The 27,355-nt window shown below is 32.4% G+C and overlaps 1 protein-coding gene across 1 annotated transcript; it reads left to right on the top strand.

Moving 5' to 3' along the window:
- LOC123664022 (IDLSRF-like peptide) lies at nucleotides 1-27,355 on the top strand. Its single transcript, XM_045598649.1, has 4 exons — nucleotides 1-124; nucleotides 15,557-15,685; nucleotides 24,844-24,996; nucleotides 25,365-27,355. The coding sequence occupies exons 1-4, from the start codon at nucleotides 1-3 to the stop codon at nucleotides 25,556-25,558; spliced, it is 600 nt and encodes a 199-aa protein (XP_045454605.1). The 3' UTR covers nucleotides 25,559-27,355.

Raw genomic sequence — 27,355 nt, 5'->3', positions numbered from 1 at the left:
ATGTCGCCGTGTCGAGCGTTGGCCTGTGTCGCCGCTTTAGTGGCTGTATGTTGCGCACCAGGATCAGTTGAGTCCCTGGACATCACTCGACTTTATGGACACCATAACTTGAATAAGCGATCCGGTGAGTAAAAATGAAAAAACTCAAACAAGACAAAATCACTTTACACCAAAAATTATTATTTCGTAAAACATCTGATACTCTTTAAGCTGCTGGATCAATTTTAAGCAAAAATTCACTTACACGTAAAAAATTTACTCATCAGTTCGAAAGCTACGATGCGACAAAAACACACAGATCAACAGTGGCGTCAATCTTATAAAATCTCTTTGGTTGTATCAATCGAAAATTAATAGTATTTGCTGGCAAAAAAAATCAAATACACATGGTGTTTATCTTAACACATGCAGGGCCCCATCACTGTGATGCGTTGTATCATTATTTTACAGTCAGTCTTGTTTTTGCGCAAAAAGTGAAAAGAATATGAATCATAAAAATGTTTGTAAGCCTTTCGCACAAAACTTCGACAAAGTCTTCGAAGATGGGCTGATATTTGGACACCCATCTCACAACATACTGGTATTATAAAGCTGAAAAGTTTGTTTGTTTCCTTGAACGCGCTAATCTCACAATCTACTGGTCCGGTTTGAAAGATTCTTTCAGTGATAGATGTCTTATTTATCGAGGAAAGCTATAGGCTACATATCTTCATGCTGGAGAAGCAGAAGCTAGTTTATAATATAAGTAGAATGAGGCGTGCCGAAAAAAATATTCTCTCTAACACATAGAGAAGATGGAAGTTAAACGACAAGGCCAGAAAACTTCCAATACACAATGATTTATCACTCTGATCGAAAAATCATTGAAGAATAAAATCACTGAACATTTTATCGAACCTCGATTCTAATTAATTTTGTACAAAATACGGTATATCATTCTCGGTTAATTCATTTCGAAGACCACAAGATTTACCAAAGGTACGTCGCTTCAGCCCGTAATATCCCACTACTGGACATAGGCCATTTTTTCCCATATAGGAGAAGGATCAGAGCTTAATCCACCACGCTTCTCTAATGCGGGTTGGCGGACATATTCCCTACTATAAGTAATGATCGCTATCAGGTGTACATGATAATAACCGGGACCGACGGCTTAACGTGCTATCCGAGGCACGGTGGGGAGACCCACAAGGACTGCACAAACATCCAGACCACGGCAAACACCTGTATGGCTAATACAAATGTTTGTCATGTGCGGGGATCGAACCCGAAACCGCCAGCGCAACAGGTACAATCCATGGCTGTGACCGTTGCCAAAGGTACGTGCCTAAGGCTTTTAATGTGCGGGGGCGACACAACAAAGCCACTGCTAACAGGAAAAAATGAAAGCTGAATCTACCCACTCCATTATTCAATTATAATTTGTTGGTTTACGTTAAGTTCTTCTACCAAGAATATTGTTTTATCCGCAAGAATATTGTTTTATCCGCAAATATCAGAAGCTTTTCCAGTATCAATTTAATCAAAGTAAAATAACAGAACTGTTAAAATCACAAAACCGTCTCTCTGCTTTTATAACGAGAAAGTTTTTGTTTGTTTTTTTTTTTTGTTTCTTTTTCTGAGTTGTTACCAAATGATTATAACTTCTTTCACTACTGAGGAACTGTAAAGAAATATAAAATATCTCGCTAAGACTATCAATAATTATAAATGTCAAATAAAGAAGTGTACGGAAATTCAACATGATTGAAAACGTGACTACGTTTATTTAGATGTGACGTAATTTATTTATATTACTAATATTAGCAGTCAGAGTATACAGATCGTTCTGATTGATTACCAGTAATAGACGGGCTAATTTTGTTTGCGGTAGACTTATTTACGTTAAAGTTTTCATTACTTCGAATTAATGAAATTTGTTGTTTCAATAAGAACTACTGTACTGTGTGGCTACGGTACTAAAGAATATAGCCACCCCCTCTCTTCCCGTGGGTGTCGTAAGAGGCGACTAAGGGATAACACAGTTCCACTACCACCTTGGGACTTAAAAGCCGACCGATGACGGGATAACCATCCAACTGCTGGCTTTGAAATACACAGGCCGAAGACGGGCAGCAGCGTCTTCGGTGCGACAAAGCCAGCCCTGCGGTCACCAACCCGCCTGCCCAGCGTGGTGACTATGGGCAAAACACATGAGTTCACGCTATTTTTGGCGTAAACTTGTGGAGGCCTATGTCCAGTAGTGGACTGTAAAGGCTGTAATGATGAATAAGAAACAAAGATAAATGGAAATTTTAAGGTTATTTAGCTTCTTAGTAAGTTTACAGTAACGTCTGAGTATACTATGTGACTTGCGGTTTTTTTCGCACATAACATTTCATTGTAATGTACATTATATACTTTTGCATCTATATGTAAGTATTAAAGAGTATCAAAATGTCATTAACCAATAACTTTTAGAAGACCAACTAGAGAATAATCTGCCTACTTGTCTCTATACAGATGGACGGAATTATGCACACAAAGGATAATTATGATTACTTCCAACTTATGCCATTTTCGCAAAAATATTTCTAGTCATATCAAAGCACTTTATCAAACAAATTAAATGCTTGGTAATTTAACGGTGCTGACCCGGAATTGACGTAAAACAATCGAAAGATTAAAATCCAAATCCACGCTTCTTCTATTTCTTTATATAGCCAGTTTATACATCGTTAATGTATAAACAATAAACATTAGCCAACGTAAACTTAAATAACATACTTAATGGCAAAAGACAAAAGTACGATCCCACACGACAGGGATGTGTTTACCGCTGTCGGCTGAATCAATTATTCAGAGCCTTCCGGGCTTCAGGGATCCCGAGTTACCACATGTGAGAAACTTTTGATTTATATTACTTTTTTAACCGACTTAAAAAAAGGAGGTGGTTACTCAATTCGACCGTGTATATATATATATGTAGTCTTTCGACTGTTGGATACAGAACGACCGAAAAGAACTAAAATACCGATGTACCCACTAATAAAAGAAAATAAAACGATGATCGATGTACCCACTAATCACCACAAAATAATGCAACTAACTTGCACACTCGCTAAAAACAGATGTATCGTCAGGAGGTGGGCCTATAACTTCAGCTATTTTCTGAAATAGCTTCCATACCGAAAGCGAAGAGAGACATTTCTTCGTTCAATGTAACTAACTGAATTAGTTAAATTTTGAAAGTGGGGGTGGATCTTATCCCGCTTCTGATGTAGTCTTTCGACTGTTGGAAGCTCCTTTTCTATATTCGCAGGGCGCGGGCGTAGGTTATACTCGCACTCTTTACAATATTATGTAGGTAGTACTTAAAAAGATTATAACAAAATTGTAACGTTCACCGAACACGTGGATGCGTGCGCGCTCTTCAGCGTTCCGATCGAGTCTATCGTGTGGCGGAGGGAGTAACTCAGAGCAGTGCCTAGGACTTGCGACCCAGGTGTAGGCTTAAGGAGATCCCCTTTGAGATGCGCATCAACGCTCACCTTCACTGCTCGAGTTATACGCCTCGCCTAGCCAAATTAATCGTAATAGATAACAATTAATTCGTTTGCACAAATTAATTATTGAACGAGTCTAGGTTAAGCTACTAGCAGGATACAACAAGTGTATCGTGTCAAGCCAGAGCCAAGACTGCCTTAGCGGCGGTTGCACCGTTCGTTTCGTACACGTCAGAATAACTCGAGTAATATAATAAAGGAGGGTAGATGACTTATCGAACGATGTGCTAGGTGGCGCGATCGTTGCATCTTTTGGTTATAAATTCCTTTCTAATTGCGTAAGACGGCGCTAGTGTTGACATATATATATATATATATATATATATATATATATATGTATGTATATATATTATGAATGTTCGGCGATAACTCCGTCGTTTATGAACCGATTATGATAATTCTTTTTTTGTTGGAATCTTTGATAATGCGTATTTACTTGACTATTTTTTCGTCAACCTACGTTGTACTACTTGTCAATGTAATTGAAGTCGATTTTTCTTCGTTTGCCTGCAAACACAATTATTGATATTTATGTGAACGCAACTATTAAAGTGGATTTAATGAGATATTTAGATCTGGATTTAAAAGTACTTAAATTTAAGAGGTAATGAATAATATAATAAGGAAAGAAGTGTCATTTTCTAGACTCCAAAATGTTTGTAATGATGATGTTATTATAAATAGATTAAATACTTTACATTTTGCAATATGACTTGATGCGTTATGCTAAATACCTACCAATAACATCAAAAAACAATCGCTTTAAAATGCTGTTTCCAAAAATCAAATTATTTGTTTAAAAATTGCAAAATCGAACGGATTACAAATGCATACGTATTAACTATTATGGATGGTAATTTTTCTGATGACTCTGAATATAAAGCCTTATCGAATTTCTGGTAAAGTACAGTAAAACCACAGCAAACACGAATTATACGCACAGTAGTTAATTTGATTTAACTAGCGCTACCACGTCAAAAGGAATTCATTACAAATGCTTAATTAATCTAAAATGTCACCAGAATACGTTTCATAAATAATAGTATAAAAATCAACCAAGCAGATGGATGTAAAACTGTTACAATTCAATAGTTTTATTTTCGTTTTGCCTATTATTCCTCGAGGCCGACCCGATCCGACCAATGTGCCGCTGACCGCAAACATAATATTTTACGACGCTGTTATTAATGTTTATCGTACTACCCTCCAATTAGCTCAATTCAGATTTATACGAACATTTGTTGGATGCTTTTACGTTTATTTGTAAACTAGATAATGCCTGCAATTTTACCTGTTTTAGGCAATTTATCTTTATCAATAGAAAACTCCAACGGCGTGTTTCATTACTTGCCGATAAAACTAGTCTCGCACATAAGTAACTAATAAAATTTATCAGCAGGAAGTAAATTTACCATCTAATAAATCATTTTTTGGTTTCACAAATGACGAATATATATCTATCGATATACGATAGATCTGTCAGATATGCGATATATATCTGACAGATGAATTTGGTAGAAAAGAATATATCAAAAAAATTATATGTAAGATAACAATAAATAAGCTTAATAACGACCACAGCTAAAGAATACTGCTTTCAAGTAGTGTTGTGTTCTTGTTGTGGGTAAGGTGACCAAAGCTTCTGGTAAGGTTAGCAACGCGCTTACGATGCTTCTGGTGTTGCAGGCATCTTTAAGCTATGGTAATCATTTACCATCAGACCTAATTGTATAAAAAAAAAAGAAAGCACTTAAATCATTATCAGGCTATCAGCGATCGGTGAAGTTGGTCGTTAGTGTGTTTTTAAGCGACTTTAAAAGGAGGAGGTTTCTCAATTCGACTGTATATATACATATTTTTTATCGAGGATAATTTCAAATACAAGTAATAAAAACTAAAAACATCAAAAACTTTTAGTAATAAAAATTCATTTATTATATTTAATTAAATTCGGTCAAAGTTTATTACGGTACAAATTGAGACGGTTCAAACAAAGGCTTCAAGTTTTCTCAAGTTTGATAAATTAATACCGCAAGCCAAGTTTATTGTTTCGAACTTAAAACAAATGTTTAAGCTCACTTTAGCTCTTCTAAAAACTGTTTTTAGTCATTAAACTGAATTAACTCAAAATATTCCACTCCTGGACAAAAGCCTCTTCTCGCTTGTGAGCTTGTATTAAAAATTACCATAGCCTAGAAAGAAAAATCACCAATTATGTTTCTCACTTTCCACCAATTAAATTTGGGTTTATGAACCGAATTGTTTAATCTTCTCACCTATAATCGAATAATTAATATTGGCAGTCCTTGCCAATCATAGATCAAAGCATCATAATAATTATACGTATGGCTGTATATCGTATAATTACAAGCGAGGACATGATAATGTACGTTGTTAGATCATAAACCACATGTCCCGTCGCAAGTAAGTTAATTAAATAACACAATATCAATATAAGTTGACCTTGTCCAAGTCAGAGAATATTACCTAGCAGCTATTTTATGAAGGTCTCTACTTTTATTAAGTACACAAATATCTTATACACTTTATTTTACATTTCTTACGAAATTTCACATTGTCTTCAAATCAAAATGCTGTATCTTTGGTTTTCGGTCTTCAAAATCAGTTCGCAATACAATTATTTCGACAACACAAGCGTAAAAATACCTATTTACAACGATGTACACTTAACTAATAAACTTTTTTTTTAAAATCCATTTAAAAGAAAAGAACATTGTTAAAAAGCGAAAAATACAAAGACATCGAACTATTTGTGAATTCAAAAGACGTTCGATAATTACAAAGTCTATTTTTAAAACAAGTATTTTCTAAACGTGTTCTTTGTGAAACACGCCGCAGGAAAAAGACTGTAAAACTTTAAAAACTAATCATATTTTTGTTAGGAATGTTACATAATATTCATATGAATATAAAGTCTCAACGTTTCCCTGAATAACAGAACGTTAACAGTCTTATACTGAAGGGATAGGTGCGGAAAGATCTTTATAACTTAATATGGTAATGTCACGTAACTTACTGATGAAATTCTAAGGATTATATTATGTAATTAAAACTTATTCTGCAATATCATGTTGAAGCTAATTACCCCATTTCTTAAAATATATTTTAGCTAAGTCTTCCAAAGTTCTTAATGTTCGTTTCGGTAGCCATTGACTTAATTTGATTAAAGAAAAGTTTTTCTTTGGAACGGAAAGGTCTTTCAAATTAGAGCCACTTCTATTGTAGTTTGGTAATTTAGTAAATCTTTTATAAAGTCTGTCTGACCCAACTAAATCACAGACGTAAATACAAGTACCTAATTTATATTTAACTTTTTATAAGGGATTTAATTTTTTTTTCAGGGCGTACTAATTTTGTGGTGTTTTGTTACTACAGTCAATACCAAAAATCAATTTAGCCGGGCGTCTTTATCTGCGTTTAAGAAAATGTTTTTTTTTTTTAGTAATTCCATGCTAAATTGCTGTTTGGCTACGGCATAAAGAATATGGCCACCCCCACTCTTCCCATGGGTGTCGTAGGAGGCGACTGTGGCGTGAACTTGTGGAAACCTATGTCCAGCAGTGTTGCAGTCAAGCACGCAGCAAGGTGGTAGTGGAACAGTGCTATCCCTTAGTCACCTCTTATGACACCCACAGGAAGAGAGGGGGTGGAGGATATTATTCTATTATTATTCTTTTATGCCGTCACCACACAGCATAACCAAACCTAAACATGTAATAAATATTAAATATTTTTTTTATCAATGATACTTACGTTTTTTTTTCTAGTTATTCAATTCTATATAAAATATCACGTGATTTCGTCACTACATTTTTTTCACATATTGATTTTTATTTTAACAATAAAAAAATTGTTGTTGTCAAATATCATTAGTATACTGCATTCAAATAGCGACTCGATTCTTTAGTTCATACCTCGATTGGCGCTACCGTCACGCACCAAGCGAATAGACGAAATCACTAATACGAATAATATGATTGCTAAAACTAATGCTTAACTATTACAAGTTTCTCGTATAGCAGGAGGAATTTCTCATACGTGATTGTAACTACACGTAAATAGTTAATGAACTTGAATAATATATCGCAGTATATATCGCAGTTAAAATATCTTAATTATCGCGCTACGTTTCAGCCTATAATATCCCACTGCTGGTTATAGCCCTTTTTCCCCATGTACGAGAAGGATCGGAGCTTAATCCACCATGCTGCTCCAATGCGGATTGGCGGATATATTACCGACTATGAGTAACGATCTCTATTAGGTGTACATGATAACAACCGGGACTGACGGCTTAACGGGCTCTTCGAGGCACGGTGGGGAAACCCACAAGGACTGCACAAACACCCAGACCACAGCAAACATCTTTATATCCGATACAAATGTTTGTCATATGCGGGAATCGAACCCGCAACCGCCAGTGCAACAGTCACAAACCAGTACAGTTACCGTTGCGCCAACGCGTTGTCTTATTTCTCGTTTCAGTTTTATTTGCCAACCCGCAGTAGTACTCTTTCTCTACTGTAGAACTGCAAATATACTCAGCAAAAATTCGTTTAAGTTTCCTTGTGATGTTTTCCGAGTAAACATTTAAAACGTGAAACTTCAGCAGTGCTTGCTAGAATAGTAATGTGCGCTTTTAAATTAGCTCCAGTGTTATATCCACTAGACTAGAACATATCATCTCTATGGGTTTATATATAATTGTGTTTGCTCGCAAACGAAAAAAAAACCGACTTCAATTACATCGACGAGTTATACAACGTAGATCGACGAAAAAATAGTCAAGTAACTACGCGTTATCAAAGATTACTTAAAAAGTAGTTATCAGATCTCGATAAAATTTATACGTGACCACATGATAAACATCAGCTTTCGATTAAATTAAATATTATCAAAATCGGTACACCCAGTAAAAAGTTATTGCGGATTTTCGAGAGTTTCCCTCGATTTCTCTGGGACTCCATCATCAGATCCTGGTTTTCTTATCATGGTACCAAACTAGGGATATCCCCTTTCCAACAAATAAAGAATTATCAAAATCGGTACATCCAGTAGAAAGTTATACGGTATAATACAACGTAGGTCGACGAAAAAAGCGTCAAGTAAAAACGCATTATTAGATATAACTCGAAAAGTAGTTGTTAGATCTCAAACAAATTTAAATGGGACCAAATGACACACACCACCTTTCGATCAAAAGAAAATTTGTCGAAATCGCTCCACCCAGTCAAAAGTTCTGAAGTAACATACATAAAAAAAATACAGTCGAATTGAGAACCTCCTCCTTTTTTGGAAGTCGGTTAAAAAAGAAAAACATAATAAAAGGTTACTAAGTAATACAATACAAAAAAGCTGAAGAACTCTCAACAAAAGACACGAACTTAAATACTTTTTCTTATAACGACTGCCCTGCCCTCTCCTGGGAAATACCTATAATCACATCACGGTATCTTGATGACGATGTTGCTGGAAGGTCTTTTGTTCCGACTGACTGGACTGTTTAAGTAAGACATTTACGAAGAAAACATAATTACACATGAACTGTTTTTGTGTAAATATTTTTCTAATTAGCTGTTATACGAATTTTATAAACGTTTTTTTTTTTCTTTTATTTAACGGGAGTTTAATCACTTAGTGATCATTTCACCCCCGTAACAGATTATACAAACGACAACAAAAAAAACATAGGCATATAACAATGAGTAACATTATACTTAGTTAAAAAAATATACGAGTTTAATAATAACTAGCTGCCCGGACAGACTTCGTTCTGTCAAAAGTTAATAGTTAAATATTTTTTAATTTTTTTAGTATTAACCTTCCGTGGGAACATACAATAATTGTGTTTGCTCGCAAACGAAAAAAAAACCGACTTCAATTACATCGACAAGTAATACAACGTAGATCGACGAAAACATAGTCAAGCAACTACGCGTTATCAAAGATTACTCAAAAAGTGGTCATCAGATCTCGATAAAATTTATATTTAACCACATAATAAACATCAGCTTTCGATTAAATTAAAAATTATCAAAATCGGTACACCCAGTAAAAATTTATTACGGATTTTCGAGAGTTTCCCTCGATTTCTCTGAGATCCCATCATCAGATCCTGGTTTCCTTATCACGGTACCAAACTAGGGATATCCCCTTTCCAACAAAAAAAGAATTATCAAAATCGGTACATCCAGTAGAAAGTTATGCGGTATAATACAACGTAGGTCGACGAAAAAAGCGTCAAGTAAAAACGCATTATTAGATATAACTCGAAAAGTAGTTGTTAGATCTCAAATAAATTTAAATGGGACCAATTGGCACACAAAAACTTTCGATTAAAACAAAATTTGTCGAAATCGGTCTACCCGGTCAAAAGTTCTGATGTAACATACATAAAAAAAAAAAAAAAAAATACAGTCGAATTGAGAACCTCCTCCTTTTTTGGAAGTCGGTTAAAAAAATAAATTACCCGAATCGATCGAGCCATTCTCGAGTTATGCGCTTAGCAAAATTCATTTTTATTTATATAGATAATATTTTATGATCGTTAAATTTACATTTTTCAGTTGACATTAGTTTTTCCTTTTTCCTAGGCCTTTTTTGCTTCTATGGGATGCAGTATGATATTTTCAATAGTTGGCTATTTAATGCTAGACATTTCAATTCTGACTATTAAATACTGAACTCTTCACAAAACGAATTATTTAAATATATAACTCGATAGTAAAAATCAGGATTGCCTCGTGCGTACTCATACGTACAAACAATAAGCCTGGGAAACTTTGATCAGGAGAATAATTTTAAAGTTAAAACAAATACCTATTTAAGCGGGACCCTTCACTTCACAAATCAACACGTGCAATCGATCCGACTCCATAATAATCTGATCCATATTCATCAAGCCATATTTGTACAAAATGTTAGCAGTGTTTTTATAGTAGTTCATGAAGCGGCAACGTAACGTGTATTAGTTTAATTTCAATATGCTACAGACTATTCAATCTAAAACTCTAATTATTATATAGTTCGACAAATAATAATCATCTATTGCGTAAAACGATTTATACATTACCGTTGTTTTGAGAATTGCAACGATATTGCGTGTTTCACAACAACTCTGTTGAAAGCAAAATTTATCAATGAGAACAGATAGTTTTCTGTATCTAAAAGTTTACGATGTAACGATGTGCTATATTTTATACTTTAGACACCGCAATTTAAAACAATTCGAGTAACGCCATCTATTGACATTAAATTGTTGAACATATTTTCTTTCGTAACAAAGCGCCATCTATTATCACAGTGTTGTAGTTAACTTATACGAGTACACGATTTTATAATATTTTTGTACAAAATTGACGTTATGTATTCTATATACGTTTATTGTTATATAGTAATAGATTATTATTTTTCTTCATTGTACGTGTAAAATTTTAATAATATTTAGGTCATATATATATATATATATATATATATATATATATATATATGAGAAACATTTTATTACCTTCCTCTTAGTTAATTTACAACTTTATTAAAATAATAGCTTTATAGAATATTGTAAAATTGGTGAAGTGAATGCGGTATTTTAGGCTTAATAAAGGTTTATGGTAACGTAATTAATATTTTCCAGTTTAATCCTTTTGTACCTGCTTATCTAATGGAACCATTAAAATTTATTCGGTAGTGATTCCCATGAAAGCAATTTTCGTTCTGACGATAGCTTACTTTTTAAACATCACTTCGTATATTAAGACAAAGTAAAATATAAAAAAGTGCTAAGATATTTTTTTACGCGGAACGTAATCTTTTACACCTACAGAACTTTCAATTTGAATATACGCAGTTAGGAGTCGAACACCTTTTATATGTATGTACTAGCTGCTGCCCACGACGTCGTCTGCGTGAACGCTATACAGCACCAAAAAATACTTATGATTATACCTCTTAAAAGAACATTCATTTACCCGTTTCTTCTTTACATTTCATATCTACAGAAAAATCTCATAGATGGCGCTGCTTTAAAATTGTCTTGTCTACTTTTATTCATTTAATTATATTTATCGGCTTAGTTACTTATATTGCGTGATTTTTATAGCGTGAAGCTAGCTTATATAGCATGGTTATTAACATAATAACAAAAACAATCAAATATGCGACGTTAGATTACACGTTGTTATGCTGCTCGTTCCCCGTAGGTGATAGCGTGATAATATGTAGCCTATATTATGTTGATCCAACTTCTTAATAATATTCGTGCCAAATTTGAAGCAAATCCATGCAGTAATTTTTGAGTTTATCCCGGACATACATACAGACAAACAGACAAACAGATAAAAATTCTAAAAACTATATTTTTGGCTTCGGTATCGATTGTAGATCACACCCCAAGTATTCTTTAAAAAAACATTTAATGTACAGTTTTGACTTTCCTACCATTTTATTATATGTATAGATAGATATATGTACATGTATATTATTTATATTTATGTTATGTGTTGTATGTATTTATATATGATATGTCAAAGTGTGTTTTCCTTTTATATCTCACTTTAAATCTCCCCTTCTCCTAGGTTACCTGGAAGAGATCGCTTTTCAGCGATAACACCACTCTTTGTACCCTATGATATTTTACTATGTAATATTTCTATTTTTGATGTATAATAAAGAGTATTATTATTATTGGAATGAAATACAATTTGTGACAATATTTTCTTTCTCATTTTTAAATTATAACATATTTTATGTTGAACTTGGTTTTAAGGGCAAATATTTTTACCGAAAATAAACCCAGAGGGAACGTGGGAATACGAAATATCGTGAAAATATTTATATTTTAATTATAAAAAGTATAATATAAGTAAGAGGGAGAAAGCCTCAATTTTTTAAGAAATTACTTTTATAAAAAAGAAAGGCATTTTAATCTAAAAAATTAAATTTTCCTAAACGGTCCGTACTGTAATAGAATACCAAATATTTTTAATATCGCGTTATACACAAAGTTAATTAATTAATAAAATGTTAAGAGTATAAAGCTTTTGCATAGTAAATATTTTTTCTTTTTGTTTCACAAATCGCTTGAACGAAATAAATTTTATATTAAACACTATTCGGTGGCAATTTTAAATTTATATTTTTCAAATACTTGTTATTTATGAAAGATCAACTTGAAATTTAATAAGTATATCTCTCCTCTTTATGTTAGTAAAACTTAAGACGTTTAGTGAGTACAAAATTGCCTTGTATAGATGGTGTGGTATAGCTTGGTTTCTATTCATTTTTTTTTTTTTTTGTATATCATATCAAAAATTGACCGCTCCAGCGGGGTTTCTGTTGGTTTCTGTTCCTATTATTACCCACTGATAAATAATAACTGTACTAGTTCATTTTCTTCACATAATGTGACTTTACTCCTTGTTAATGTAAACGAGTCTAAGCCCATCACGGTTTCAACTGACTAAAAACTGAGGTAGGCCAGACTGGGGTAGTACTTCGACCTTACAGAAAATCACAGCTAAGCAGTATTGTGTTCCTGTTGGTGAGTAAGGTGACCAGAGCTCCTGGGGAATTGGGGATAGGTTCGGCAACGCGCTTGCCATGCTTCCGGTGTTGCAGACGTTTACCTAGGGCTAGGGGACCTAGTTGTATAATAATAATAATAAAAACTATCCGAGTAATTAATTAATTATTAATTCTTAATTAACCATAGCTTTGTTAGGTTTGCATTGCTCTACTTTGATTTTCGATAATAGATCCATTGAGTATAGTAGTCAAAGATTTTTTTTTTAAGAATAGCTTAAACAAAGCTTGTAACAAATGGATTGTATGAAACCATAATAATTTCATACGCAACGGAGCATCGCAATAACCTAAGAAAGTACCATCACTTTTTATATTATTATGCTGTCTTTAACACCAGGGTATATTGTCATTTGTTGCCGCCACGAGAGTCATAATCATTTAGACCCAAGGTTAATATTAATTTAGTAATGTAGGGAATTGTTGACTGTTCACAAACAGATGGCAGCCTTAGGCTTTGTGTACAATATAAGACTCGTTTTGTACCTATTAAGGAATCTCAAAAAAAAAGTTAAATAAAAAATTAATCATGCTTAATTTCAATAAATCCGTGGAACTCAATTGGAACTGATATTTGTATTTATATTAATTTATTTATTTATTTATTTTATTGTACACCAAACAAATAAAATAAACAAGTAACATTAGCAATGATTTGTAGAAAAAAAAATGTACAAAAGGCGGCCTTATTGCTTAAAACCAATCTCTTCCAGGCAACCTTAGGGCAAAGAGGATGATATATTGACGTTGTAGGTGTACAGTTTAATTTTATAAATATACTTTTTAAGTCCGGGTGTATATCCTTGTGGCTCTCGCCGCCATGTTTCATAGAGCACGTAAAACTGTCAGTCCCGGTGCTTACCATAGACACTCGATAGCGAATCATTAATTAATACTAAGATAATGAATGCCAACCGCCAGAGGAGTAGCGTGATGAATTAAGCTCTAAGATGTTTCCTATATAGAGAAGAATCATTTATCTAATAATGGGACGCTTGTATACTGATTCAGCTTAGTTCAATACAAAACCTATATTTTATGCCAGATCGACAATTGAAAAGAGTGGTTGCGATCATGATTCAGCCTGTAACATGCCACAACCGGGCATAAGTCTCCATTTAGGAGAAGGATTGGAGCTTAATCCACCACGCTCCTCAACTGTGACTAGGCCGATATATTCGCTACTATGATTAACGGCCGCTATCAGGTTTTTATGATAACAACCAAGACCGACAGCTTAACGTGCTCTCCGAGGTATGGTGGGAACACCCACAAAGACATCAAAACTGGAAAGAAATAATTTTACAAATACAAATATACATACCAAGCGCTAATTGCGCACCACTACACCAGATCGTTATTTTAGATAGCTTTGCTGATGTTATTTTTCCTTTTGTACTATAATGGTGACCAGGGCCCTTTTATCGAAACAAAAGTAATCAAATCGAACCCATTGTTACCAGCCTCGTCATTTAACTTTGACTTTCCTATTACAGAAAACAGACCTTTCCAAAGCACAAGTTCTATATGCCATTGTACAAACACCTAACTCTACTTTCCTTTGTTTTACTTATAATTCCTAAGTTTTGCCAATTTTCTACATATTGGGAGGATACGACCCTAGTAGGCGAATACGTGTTTGACTTCTGAGACGTGATAATACGTAGAGTAGGGCCGAATTTGAGATGCCATTATGTTTTTCGCCTTAAAAAAGGTCAGATTTTACTAATGACTGAAAATTACAATATTCGTAGCCATTAGTAATAAATAAGAAAGGGTTAGTCTTACCTTAAAATATATATTATATCAGTTGGCTGTTACCTAAAATATAGGCCATGGTAGGCGAACCTCTATGCCGGGGCGAGGTGGCGAATGCTAACGCGACCCCATCTCGCCCCACCCAGGCGGATGACTGCTCACACGTGGTGGTTTTTTAGTCAGTAGGAGTCTGACATAACCCTCTGGCGCCCCCGCGCTGGAGGGTATCCATGATAGATTTTCCCCATGTAAAAAAAAGGCGAACCTCTATGCATAAACGTGCCATTTTTTTCTAAAGAAATGTTTTATGAAGTCATAGACGTTCCATCAAATAATTTTGACTGTGATTATTGGGAAAATAACAGTAGTAATTAACTCAAAACTCTTCAATCAAACATTCCGTAGCTTGGGATCACTTGAGTTCATTGGGTATCATTTATCATTCAGTATCATTTATCAGCACAGAGAGAGTAGAGAAAATTAATTTCGTGATAGGTGACGTGCCCAAAATATTGTATTGCGTTCCAGTAATGACACGCATGCCAATGGTCCGCCATCCCTGACATAAGCATTACGTTACTTTAGGATGAGACGAGCGTGCATGTAAAACGTAAAAAAGAAGTTGTATAACAGGAAATGTTTAATGTTTTCAGAATATTGTCATCCATATGAGCCTTTCAAGTGTCCAGTCGATGGTAACTGCATCTCCATCCAGTACCTCTGTGACGGAGCTCCCGATTGCATTGATGGCTACGATGAAGACTCCAAGCTTTGCACAGCAGGTAATATTTTATAGAATTAATGTTACATATCATCGTTGAAGCTCTAACGTCACATCTTATCAAGTTTTTAGAAGAGCAAAAAACAGGATCTTTTTCTACCGTCTTTCAATTTTCTAGAATAAGACCTTATAATGGTGTGATTTCAAAATCTATAGACCATTAAAATTTTAATTACAAGACGGCGATATAATTTCCTACATTTAAGTGAGATTCGATGCTTTGACCTAGTTGGAAGAACCATGGTCACAACGAGATTCCATAGAGTATGTATAAAAGGTATCTAGTTTAAGTAGGTATATTTGCCCCAAAATACACAATTTTAAACATTAAAAATCATCTTACATCCTAATTACGAGTTTTAAAAGAAACTAAAATATATAATAAATGTATTAAACATTATAGATATTTATTTTATATCTTTTTATTTTGAGTTTTGTGTAAACTATTACAATGTAATTAAAAAATTACAGAAATAGATAACAAAAGAAGTATAAAAACATTCTCCAGTTACAAAATAAATACTAAGTGAGTACCTAGATTACTTAGGAAGTCAAAGAAACTTGCAAAGAATGAAGCTCATCAAGTCGCATTTACTTCGGACTACATTTCATTATTCCATGTAGGGATCTCTACGAACAAACACTAAATTCTTAGGGCTTGTTTCGCGTGAACTGTTTTCAATTAAAACATATATAGATACTAGCGACATCTATCCATCCATGTTTTTTTTACATGATAAGTAATCACCAACATAAAAAACCGGCTCTTCATCTTCTATAATATAAAAATGAGTCGCTGAATGTGTTGCTAAGCGCAAAACTCGAGAACGGTTGGACCGATTTCAGGTCAGCTAGTTTATTATACATATATAGAAGGTAGATATGTATATCAGTTGGTTGTTACCTAAAACGATTCATTAGATTGTCTGCCGTAGGAACAAACCGTGATGTATGTTAAGGGGCTCTTTTACGTATTGCTGATAAAGTTTATCTCTGTAAAAAAGTAACTGATAGGCTCTATCAGCGGTTAAAAGAGGCCTTTCAGGTCTGTTTCGCCTCAACTAATAAGATATAAGATGTGAATTAACTGGTGACATATAAAATATTTAACTGATTAAAAAGAATTTGGTGTTCAATAAAATACATTATACAAACATTTATCTGTTGGATAGCGTTATCTGTCAGATAGCTTCATTAATGGGAAACAGATCTTTTAAAAAAAACGAGTGTCCTTGAGACCACACGAGTGAAGTACAACTACTTTAGTTGCCTCTATAGTAATATACAAAACGTAAAACTTGAATCCCCTCTCAACTTCCGTTCGCCCCGCCCGATCACACTTTTCGTAACGTTTTCGTCACGCATTCACCAGCTTACTCCCCAAGTCAAGCGTACGTAAAGAAGTTTTACTTCAATAACATAAAAACTTTCTAGAACCTTTCTTCGCTTGTCTTTTTTCACCCTAATCTGGAAGTTCAACAATATTGTTTCAATCGTAAATATTTTCCAGACACGTGAACCTTGTATTAGGTAATAAAATACCTAAGGTTATGTACAAGCTTGGCAAATAGGTTATATGTGTTCATAACGGAGTAGTTTATGTACATACATGAAAGCGTATCTGAAAATATGAGAACATTTTATACAAAACGTCAGGGTAAGCTTATTTCTTTTTCTTGCAATGTTTTACAGAATAAAAGAATTCGTTAAAAACAAAATTATTTTATATTATATTTATAGAAACAGAAATAATTGAAGTTTTATTTTATTATTTTGACTCTGTTTCATATTTAAACATTTAACGTCGTGTAGTTCATTGTCTTATACCTGCTCCGTTTGGAAAATCCTTCATCACTGATAATGCAAACAACACTGTAAAATTTTTTTGTAAAATTATCATTTTTTTACTCAACATGAGATGGCTAAATTACTAATCAGTGTGTATGAATTCAAATTATAACACATTTTGAGTAATTTTCCAAGACATATGAGAAAATTTGCTAAGATGCGCTTTAATTTTACAATCTTAGAGTATAAATCTTACTTGTATTGTAATTTCACGGAACAGTTTATTAAATTTTAATAACAAACTTTGAAGATTTACCAAAATTTTTAGTAATTTGAGATACTATATTTTTTTGTAAAATTACCAAATATTTTATAATTCGAATTACTGTGAAGTGTTTAGAAATTTACAAATTTTGTTATTATTTTTACAATTTGAACTGCAAAATTACACAATACATTGTAAAATTACTAAAAAATACTATTTGTCTGTTGCCATGTATAATTTTACTAAACAGGTTATCAATTTTCGATACCAAGCTCCTTAAATTTACTAACATTGTTTGTGTTTTGAATTACTAATTTTGTTGTAAATTTACAAAACAATATTGTAATTTAAACTACAATCAAAGTATTGAAAATTCAAAAAAATTTTTTGGTATTTTTACTATTCTTATTGTAAAATTACACAATGTATTGTAAAATTACTAAAAAATACTACTTGTCTGTAGCCATGTGTAATTTTACTAAACAGGTTATCAATTTTCGATACCAAGCACCTTAAATTTACGAACATTATTTGTGTTTTGAATTCCTACTTTTGTTGTAAATTTACAAAACAATATTGTAATTGAAACTACAATGGAATTATTGAAAATTCAAAAAATTTTTTTGGTATTTTTACTATTCTTATTGTAAAATTACACAATGTATTGTAAAATTACTAAAAAATACTATTTTTCTTTAGCCTTGTTTAATTTTACTAAACACGCTGTCGACTTTCGTTTCCAAGCTTCGTAAATTTACAAACATTGTGCGTATTTTAATTTAATCTGTGGTCTAGTAAGATTGTGAAACAATAGTTAAATTCGAATTCTAATGAATTCATTGGAAATTCAATAATCTTCTCATTAATTTTATTATTTTGACTGTAAAATTATACAGTGTTTTGTATAATTAACAGTATAATAGGGTAACTACTTTTTTAGATGAACCAAAATTGTTAGTATTTCGGTTTACCATAGTTTCTTGAAAGATTACAAAAAAAAATGTTTATTTACATATTATTGAAATTATTAAAAATTTATCAATATTTTTATATCATATTTATATGTAAAATTTTGATTTGAAAATTATATATAGTAAAGTTATGATTAATAAAGCATTTTTAACTTCCCTCTAAAAAAATTAAAAAAATTTTTAAAAATCGGGAAGTTATTGGTTTTACCCCGTTTTTCGAAAGTCGAGTTTTCATCATATCTCGACGTTTAAAGGCCCTAGAAAGCTTCCCTGACTATTTTTACGAGGGTGTCTGTATGTCTGTGTGGATGTGTGTGTGTACGCATGTAAACCTCTTATAACTTTTGAACGGCTTGACCGATCGAAACGAGACTCGTGGCATTCGAAAGGGTTCCACTCAACTTAGACTTCCTGAAAATTTGAAGTGAATCGATTTGGTAGATTTTGAGAAATTTAAAAAAAAACCGCGAAAAAAAATTTTCGAAAATGATGTTTTTTTAGAATAACTTTTTGGCTATTGCACCGATCAATTCCATAACCTAATCAGCTCTTAAGCTCAAAAAACGACGTCGAATGCCGTTTTGCAAATCAAAATCGGTTCATTCGTTCGTGAGATATCGAAAACCAAAAAAATCGAAAAAATTAAAAAACAAGCGTTTCTTAGAATAACTTAGTGACTTTACGTCTCATCGGTTTCGCTCTCATTGTAACATTTTTACGCCTCAAAAAACTGCGTCGATTGCCGTCTTGAACATCGAAATCAAACCACGCGTTTTGCAGTTATGGCATTTCAAAAATTCCAAAAAAAACGTTTTTTCAAGATAACTTTGAAATTTTGAGACTTATCGATTTTGTTCTCTTCACAACATTTTTAGTACTCGAGAAACTGCGTCGAATAGCATTCAGAAAGTTAAAATCGGTCAATTGATGCGTAAGATATCGTTGTTGCAAAAGTTCTAAAAAAAATTTTTGAGCTCGAAGAGCTCAAAAATCATTAATGTTGAAGTGTTGATGAGCTCGCAGAGCTCAACAAAGCACTCCTGAACTTACTTCGGCGCGCTTCGAGTGTAGATAGCGGGAAGTTGCAAGGATGGCCTTCAGGGTCATCCTCTTTTCGAATTTTTTTTTTAACAAGTTATAAAGTTAGAAAATGTTGGTGAATTAGCTGGTTAAAAAATGAATTATCGAATACTTAATTTTTTTCCATTCAATCTTAATATATGTATTTAATTTTTTTCTTGCAGTTAAAAGTAATGATTTTTTTTCTCAGTTAAAGTTCTAATATAAGGAGAATAATTATGTATAAACTATCATTTAAAATATTAAATATTCTCTGACGGTTTTATGGGCTAAAAGTTCTTAGTATGCATAAAAAAAAATCATCGGTAAAATCATTTGATCTGTTATTTCTTTCTTAAACACTCACTTTTTTCATTTAACTAAAAAAATATGTAATCCATGATTTTTTTATGTTTACAAATAATTTTAATTATTTCGAATAAATCAGTTAAATTATTAAACTCAACATGATCGTGGAAATATTATTATTTTTTTGTACGAATTCAAGTCTCAAGCAAGGTTTTTATTGAAACCGTGATCATTGATGTTCAATATAAGTCGGTAGCATGAGTTGCACTTTTTTGCCTAGCGTCAGGGAAAGCCAGGTTCGAATCCTAATCAAAAGCAAAGATTTTTTTTATTTTATTTTATTTCGAATTATTACGTAAAATTTTTATTAAATTGATGATTTTAATTTTCTGTAAATTTTTATTTTATTTATAAATTATTTTATGTTTTAAACTGAAAAATTGTGTATGTGTATACTATAGAGTAAATAATCATTTAATCTACTAAGAAACATAAACTCGTTTAATCGGTCTTGAAAAATGCTCTTGATTTGAGTGTCGTTATTGTTAGTATATAGAAATTTGACACTACACCATCTTCCTCGAAAAAAAAATAAATTTAAGTGTTTGTAAGTATACGAAGGTTACACCAGATAGTTTATCAATCTTCAACGTAACCAGCGTCTATAGTATTAAACTTTATAGATTTAATAATAGTCATATGAACAATATAATAATAATTGTTGTTATGATTGTTGTTGCTAGGATTCATTCAATTAATATTATTTTATGCTGCTATTAGTATTACTATTTTATTTCCTCAATAAATGGTTTTATTAACGTAAATAATATGTAATAATTTTTATTTATATTTTAATTTTAAATTAATCAATTAAGTCCTATATTTTTAACGTTTCAATTATTTAAATTAACGACTTCCAGGATATTAGGAAGTATCAAAAATAAAATAACAGCAACAATAATAAGTTGGTAAAATAACATCAGATGTCTCTAGTTTTAAAAATCTCAATTGAAATCAATTGTACAGTACAATAAGAAAGCTACATAGTAAATTTACTAAACATTTTTATGATCAATTATTGATTAAAATTACAAAACTGTATAGTAAAATTACCAATCAAATTTTCTGTAACTGCTTGGTAAATTTCCGAAAATATTTTGTAATTTTATCAAACCCAATTCAAATGAATTGGTTGGTATAGTTACGAAACTGCGTAGTAAATTTACTAAACATTTTTATGATCAATTATTGATTAAAATTACAAAATTGTATAGTAAAATTACTAATCAAATTTTCTGTAACTGCTTGGCAAATTTCCAAAAATATTTTGTAATTTTATCAAACCCAATTCAAATGAATTGGTTGGTGTAGTTACGAAACTGCGTAGTAAATTTACTAAACATTTTTATGATCAATTATTGAATAAAATTACAAAACTGTATAGTAAAATTACTAATCAAATTTTCTGTAACCGCTTGGTAAATCTCCAAAAATATTTTGCAATTTTATCAAACTCAATTCAAGTGAATTAAGTAGTATAGTTACAAAACAGCATAGTAAATTTACTAAGCATTTTCATGATACATTCTTGAGTAAAATTACAAAACTGTATGATAAAATTACTATTTAAATCTTCTGGAACTGCTTGGTAAATTTCCAAAAACATTTTGTAATTTTCTCAAATTGAGTTGAAGCATTCTGTTTAGTAAATTTACTAAATTGTTTTGCGTTAAAACTTCCCACACATTTTTAGTAAGTTTACCAAAGAAATTTTTAACAGTGAAGTTAATCCTAAGTGATACGTAAGCTTTGTATGTGTCACGCATAATCCTATTATGTCACAGCTTATTTAGCGACTAGACTTCGTAATATTTGGAGTTCTTGTATTTTCATTAATGCTTTAATAAGACTTGTGTATTTTCAATAGTATTAACATTCTAATATAATGAAAAGAAAATATTTGATCATTTTATCGTCGATATTGTCGTATCTGCTCTGTGGCTACGGCAGTTAAAGATTATACTACTAGACTAGGGGATAACACAGTTCCATTATCACCTTGGAACTTAAAAAGTCGACTGATGGCGGGATAACCGTCCAACTACTGGCTTTGAAATACACAGGTCGAAGACGGGCAGCAGCGTCTTCGGTGTGACAAAGCCAGCCCTGCGGTCGCCAACCCGCGTGCCCAACGTGGTGACTATGGGGAAAACACATGAGTTCGCGCCAGAAATGGCGTGAACTTCTGAACTGCGATAGGTTGAAGTAATCGTCGATAAAGTTTGAAAAATCTGTTACGATTTTTTTTATTTATTCTTTGGCATTGGAAATTTGAACATAAATGTCTTAGGCCATAAAAGACCAACTCATCAAGCTATGACTCACATTGATATAACAATTGATTCTATTGACAACTTAGATAAAATCGGGAATAAATATACTGAACACTTATATGTATAATGTATTTTAATTTGTTTTTTAATGAAGCATAATTCAATTTTTAATCAATGAACTAACGACCGTTCAATTCAAACGTCTACCTATAATTACTAACAATAACATTGTTCCTAGTTTCCTACAATCAACCGAGTCATCGAATGTTTCGATATTGAATAACAGAGTAAATTTGCTATCACAAATTTTTAAAATAAAAACCTTTTATAATTAAAATATTATTACTTACATAAAGTAATTTAGTTGAACATTTAAGTATTGACTACACTTTTATAAATTTTGGCGCAGTAAGACAATTTACAAGAAATGAGAAATGAATAAGTAAATAAATCAGAAATATTTACAATGTTTAACATTTGTATACACAATTTATTAAGTAATGTAACATTCAACTTGCATAAAATATTCATTTCGGACGAAGCTTGCTAAAGTGCGCCTGAACCTAATTTGAATACATTTGAAATTCCTCAACTTTCCGAAATATGGTCTGGAGTTCGTAAATAAACGGCGGAATAAGTTTTGCATTATCGTACAGATAATAAAATATTACAAAGGGGAAATTGGGCCAGTTTCTGTATAAGTAGTTATGCTTCTTTTAAATAATTTCATTTTATTTGTCCTTACATAATGCCTTCATAAAATTACTTATATCAACGTATGTTTTCCAATGCCTATAGTATCATCTTTTCCTATTCGTTTTAATAGTATAATCCACTACTGCATAAACAACTACTGAATAACAAAGGTATTTAAATTAATAATTCCTTTTAACCCAATTTAAGAGATTTCAAGTTAGTATTGATAAAATAAATATAATAATAGTTGCTTGAGATACGTAGCGTTTTTTTTTTAGCAGATGCAAGGAAGGCTATGCCCTTTTTAGGCTATATTCATCTAAATTGTATTAACTATATCTAATATAAATTGTATCAACTTCAGACTGCTTAACTAAACATAAGCAAAGCATTCTAAAAATATCGGATCACAGATTGCTTTCAACATAACAATATTTTCAATTTTCGAATTGTATTAAATTCATATTTCTAAGGGCAGAAAACGAAGCTCTACCCAGCCCTGATTCCTAACTTACAGTCTTTTCTATATTTTTCAATTATTAAGTACTTTTTATAAAATTAATTAGAAAGATTTTGACTACAGTAATTTAGAGCGTAAATAACTTACTTGTCTTACAAAAAATTTAATTATAACCTTTAAAACACTTCGGGATAAAAATAAATTACTTCTTACAATAATATTATAAGCGCTAGAAATCCAGTAAAAGCTTTTAGTATATAAAATTACATTGCCAATCTAGTTAGTCTTTCCACGCATAATTTTGTTGTGCTGACTTACTCAATTGTAATTAGCTTTTCACATCGAAAATGTTTAGTTAATTTTGTGGTAGGTGAGGTTTACTGTGCTTTTCTATCACGATGTATTTTAAAATATTCATTTTCCTATATTAAAGTTTCTTAGCCTGTTTTTGTCAGTCTTAGTTGCTTTCACTGGCGTATTATAACTTTGTAAAGGGTATGGCAGAAACAAATAAATGTTAAATATCATTAAGTACTGTGTGGCTACGGTACTAAAGAATATGGCCACCCCCTCTCTTCCCGTGGGTGTCGTAAGAGGCGACTGAGGGATAACACGGTTCCGCTACCACCTTGGAACTTAAAAAGCCGACCGGTGGCGGGATAGCCATCCGACTGCTGGCTTTGAAATACACAGGCCGAAGACGGGCAGCAGCGTCTTCGGTGCAACAAAGCCAGCCCTGCGGTCACCAAACCGCCTGCCCAGCGTGGTGACTATGGGCAACACACATGAGTTCACGCATTTTTGGCGCGAACTTGTGGAAGCCTATGTCCAGCAGTGGACTGTATAGGCTGTAATGAATGAAAAAAAATCATTAAGTACGAAGTAGAAAAACGCAATTTACCGTAACTATCCAAATTATTTGAATAATATCTTGCAGACGTTTTGGCTAAATTAAAATTATAAATCTAAAAATTCAGTTGTTAACTTCGAGTCAGGGTGGCAAGTGCCCCATTTTACACACTAAGGGCACGGTCGTAGTTGCCTTATTGTTTATTTATAGGAAAAGATTTCAATAAAAGAGTGTCACCTATATTTGAAAATAGAATGTTGATTTGTTCGCAAAAGCTTTTTTTGCGTGGGAAATATCAAGATACGACTTACCTAAGTATATGTTCTGACAGTGGCTAAGCAAATAAAATCGGGCAAAATCTCCTTAAAATTAGAACTTAGATACTGCATAGATAGTAAACAGTAATAAATTCACCGTACTTTTTTCAGCTAAACGACCTCCTGTTGAAGAAACGGCATCCTTTCTACAGTCGCTGATAGCTTCTCACGGACCCAATTATTTGGAAAAGCTATTTGGAAGCAAGGCAAGGGATGCCCTGGAACCGCTTGGAGGCGTGGAAAAAGTGGCAATCGCTTTATCTGGTAATAAATAAAATGATTTCATAATTTCTACATAACTATTTTACAATACTTGAATTTGGGTCACAATCATTCATTTTTTCTTTATTATCTGTAGATAATTATTATTTTTTACTGCAAACTTATTGTAAGTAATAGAAGAGAAAAGTATTTGGGAGGATAATTCCAAAAATATATATGTTAGCAATATTAAACAACAAAGATAATATATTGTATTATTAATGTATTCTATAAGAAGGAAAAAAGGATCTATAATTGGGACAATTTCATATATTTAAATTTCATATACCCCAAAAATACAAAAAAACGGAACAGTTCATTAACAAAAAAGTTACAATCCGTAAATTATTTGAAATTAAATATTTTTTCAGAATCGCAAACCATTGAAGACTTCGGCGCGGCTTTGCATTTGATGAGGTCTGATCTCGAACACCTCCGCTCTGTCTTCATGGCAGTCGAGAACGGTGATCTCGGCATGTTGAAATCCCTCGGCATCAAGGACAACGAACTCGGCGACGTCAAATTTTTCCTGGAGAAGCTGGTCAACACCGGTTTTCTCGACTGAATAGCGCCGGAGTCGGCCTCTGACTATTACCACGTCGTCCAATTTGGTCCCATCAGCTCCTCGTTCTACAGCTATCTACCCTACGATTCTTTTAAGTATAAGAGAAATTAAAATTTCCCTGCCTACGCCCGTGAGAATGAAGTGTGTATGAAATTTCTTCGTCGAGAGGCCCTTGTTCGTAATCGGAATCGTTTTCTGCATCCGGCCACGTGACATCGATTCAACTCGAACGAATGTCTCTCGATTTTGATTAAATATCTTGAATATTGACTGCGTGTCACGCTCTTCTTCAATACATTCTACAATTAGATAGTCCGTATTGATTAATTTTCGAATAACACTAGGCTAAGTAAGTATATATACTTATATATTTTGTAATCGTTTATTATTTGATCAGTTTATGAAACTGAATATTTTTAAGTTACGATCGGGGAAATACTCGCGTCTTTATAATGAAAGTGCTAAAAATAATAACACTAAAATGTAACTCGCTATTTCCATCTGAAGATTGAGTAAAACTATGTCGGTATAAGATACTGAGTCGGTAGAAAAATATAAATATAAAAAGCACTATTCATGACCCTGGTCGTAACTTTTATTAGGTTACGTTTGAGTGAATGAATGTCGCCCTTAAAAAACCTAATGCTTATAATCCCAAAAACGATGTCAGAGGCGACTCCATTGAAACGGCTATGTCCAATGATGAAATTAAAAAAAAAAACATCAAAAATATTCTTTTCTTAGGTAAATATAGAAAATATAAGAAAAGTAAGGAATGCATGCGCTTTGTATCTGGCTTTTGGAAAATATTCCAAAGTAGGACCACGATAACATATCATTGTAACTTAGAACTATTTAATATAATATGATAGATAACAATCAGTAGTGGATAAAGTACAATTATTTTAATATGATCGGTATTGTAGTGTTTATGAAACATTTTTAGATCTTTTTAGCGAGTAGTGGAGTAACGATACATATCATGCATCGATGGTGCTCCATTGAAACATACATATCAAAATTATGTGATTAAATAAATGTTAGAAAGCAAATGTTATTTAATAAAATTAGTATATACGTAGTTGAAAACAAATCATAACTTTCTTAATATCTTTATAGCTACGGTCGTTTTGAAATTCGAATCAATTCCAACTTTTGTCTTTTTAGAAACTTTTGTCAAATGCGGGCTACAAAGACAACGAAGTTGCTATACGTGTTGAGTGTAGGTTTAAGATCTGGCAGTTAACGATAAAAATATAGTATTTAAAGAGTATTGTGAAAATCGTAAAAGATATTATGATATTTTATAAAATCACGAAATACTAATTCACATGGATTCGGAACAACATCGAAAAAAGATTAAAAAATTATTTAGCAATTGATGAATTTGATTGTTGATCAATAAGTTTGTCTAGTCTACCTACACGACTATTTGACGGATTTCATTTGTCTCGTGAGCACAGGTACGTAATTTATTAAGATCAGGAAGGACTCGAAAACTTGAAAGACAAAATACAAGCTCGCCTGGATTTGTCAGAAGTTATCTGATATTTTACAATTCCTACTTTAGGTATCACGTAGGATATGAATTAGTAGCTACATGATAAACATTAATAAGTAGCAAAAGAAAATTTAAGGGTAAAAGATTATATTTAACTTGCGTCAGATCACTATATACCTATAGTTTTAAGAACGGTGTTGTCTATATAAAACTTTTAACTCCATTAGTTAATGTGTTTTGATCTATGTATATGGCTTATCTGTTCTGAAAAGACAAATAAATAAATGAATCATCAA

This window comes from Melitaea cinxia, chromosome 21 (genome assembly GCF_905220565.1).
Source record: "Melitaea cinxia chromosome 21, ilMelCinx1.1, whole genome shotgun sequence".
Lineage (NCBI taxonomy): Eukaryota > Metazoa > Arthropoda > Insecta > Lepidoptera > Nymphalidae > Melitaea > Melitaea cinxia.
Note: the sequence above shows the minus strand (reverse complement) of the source record. Positions and strands in the feature narration are given on the sequence as shown.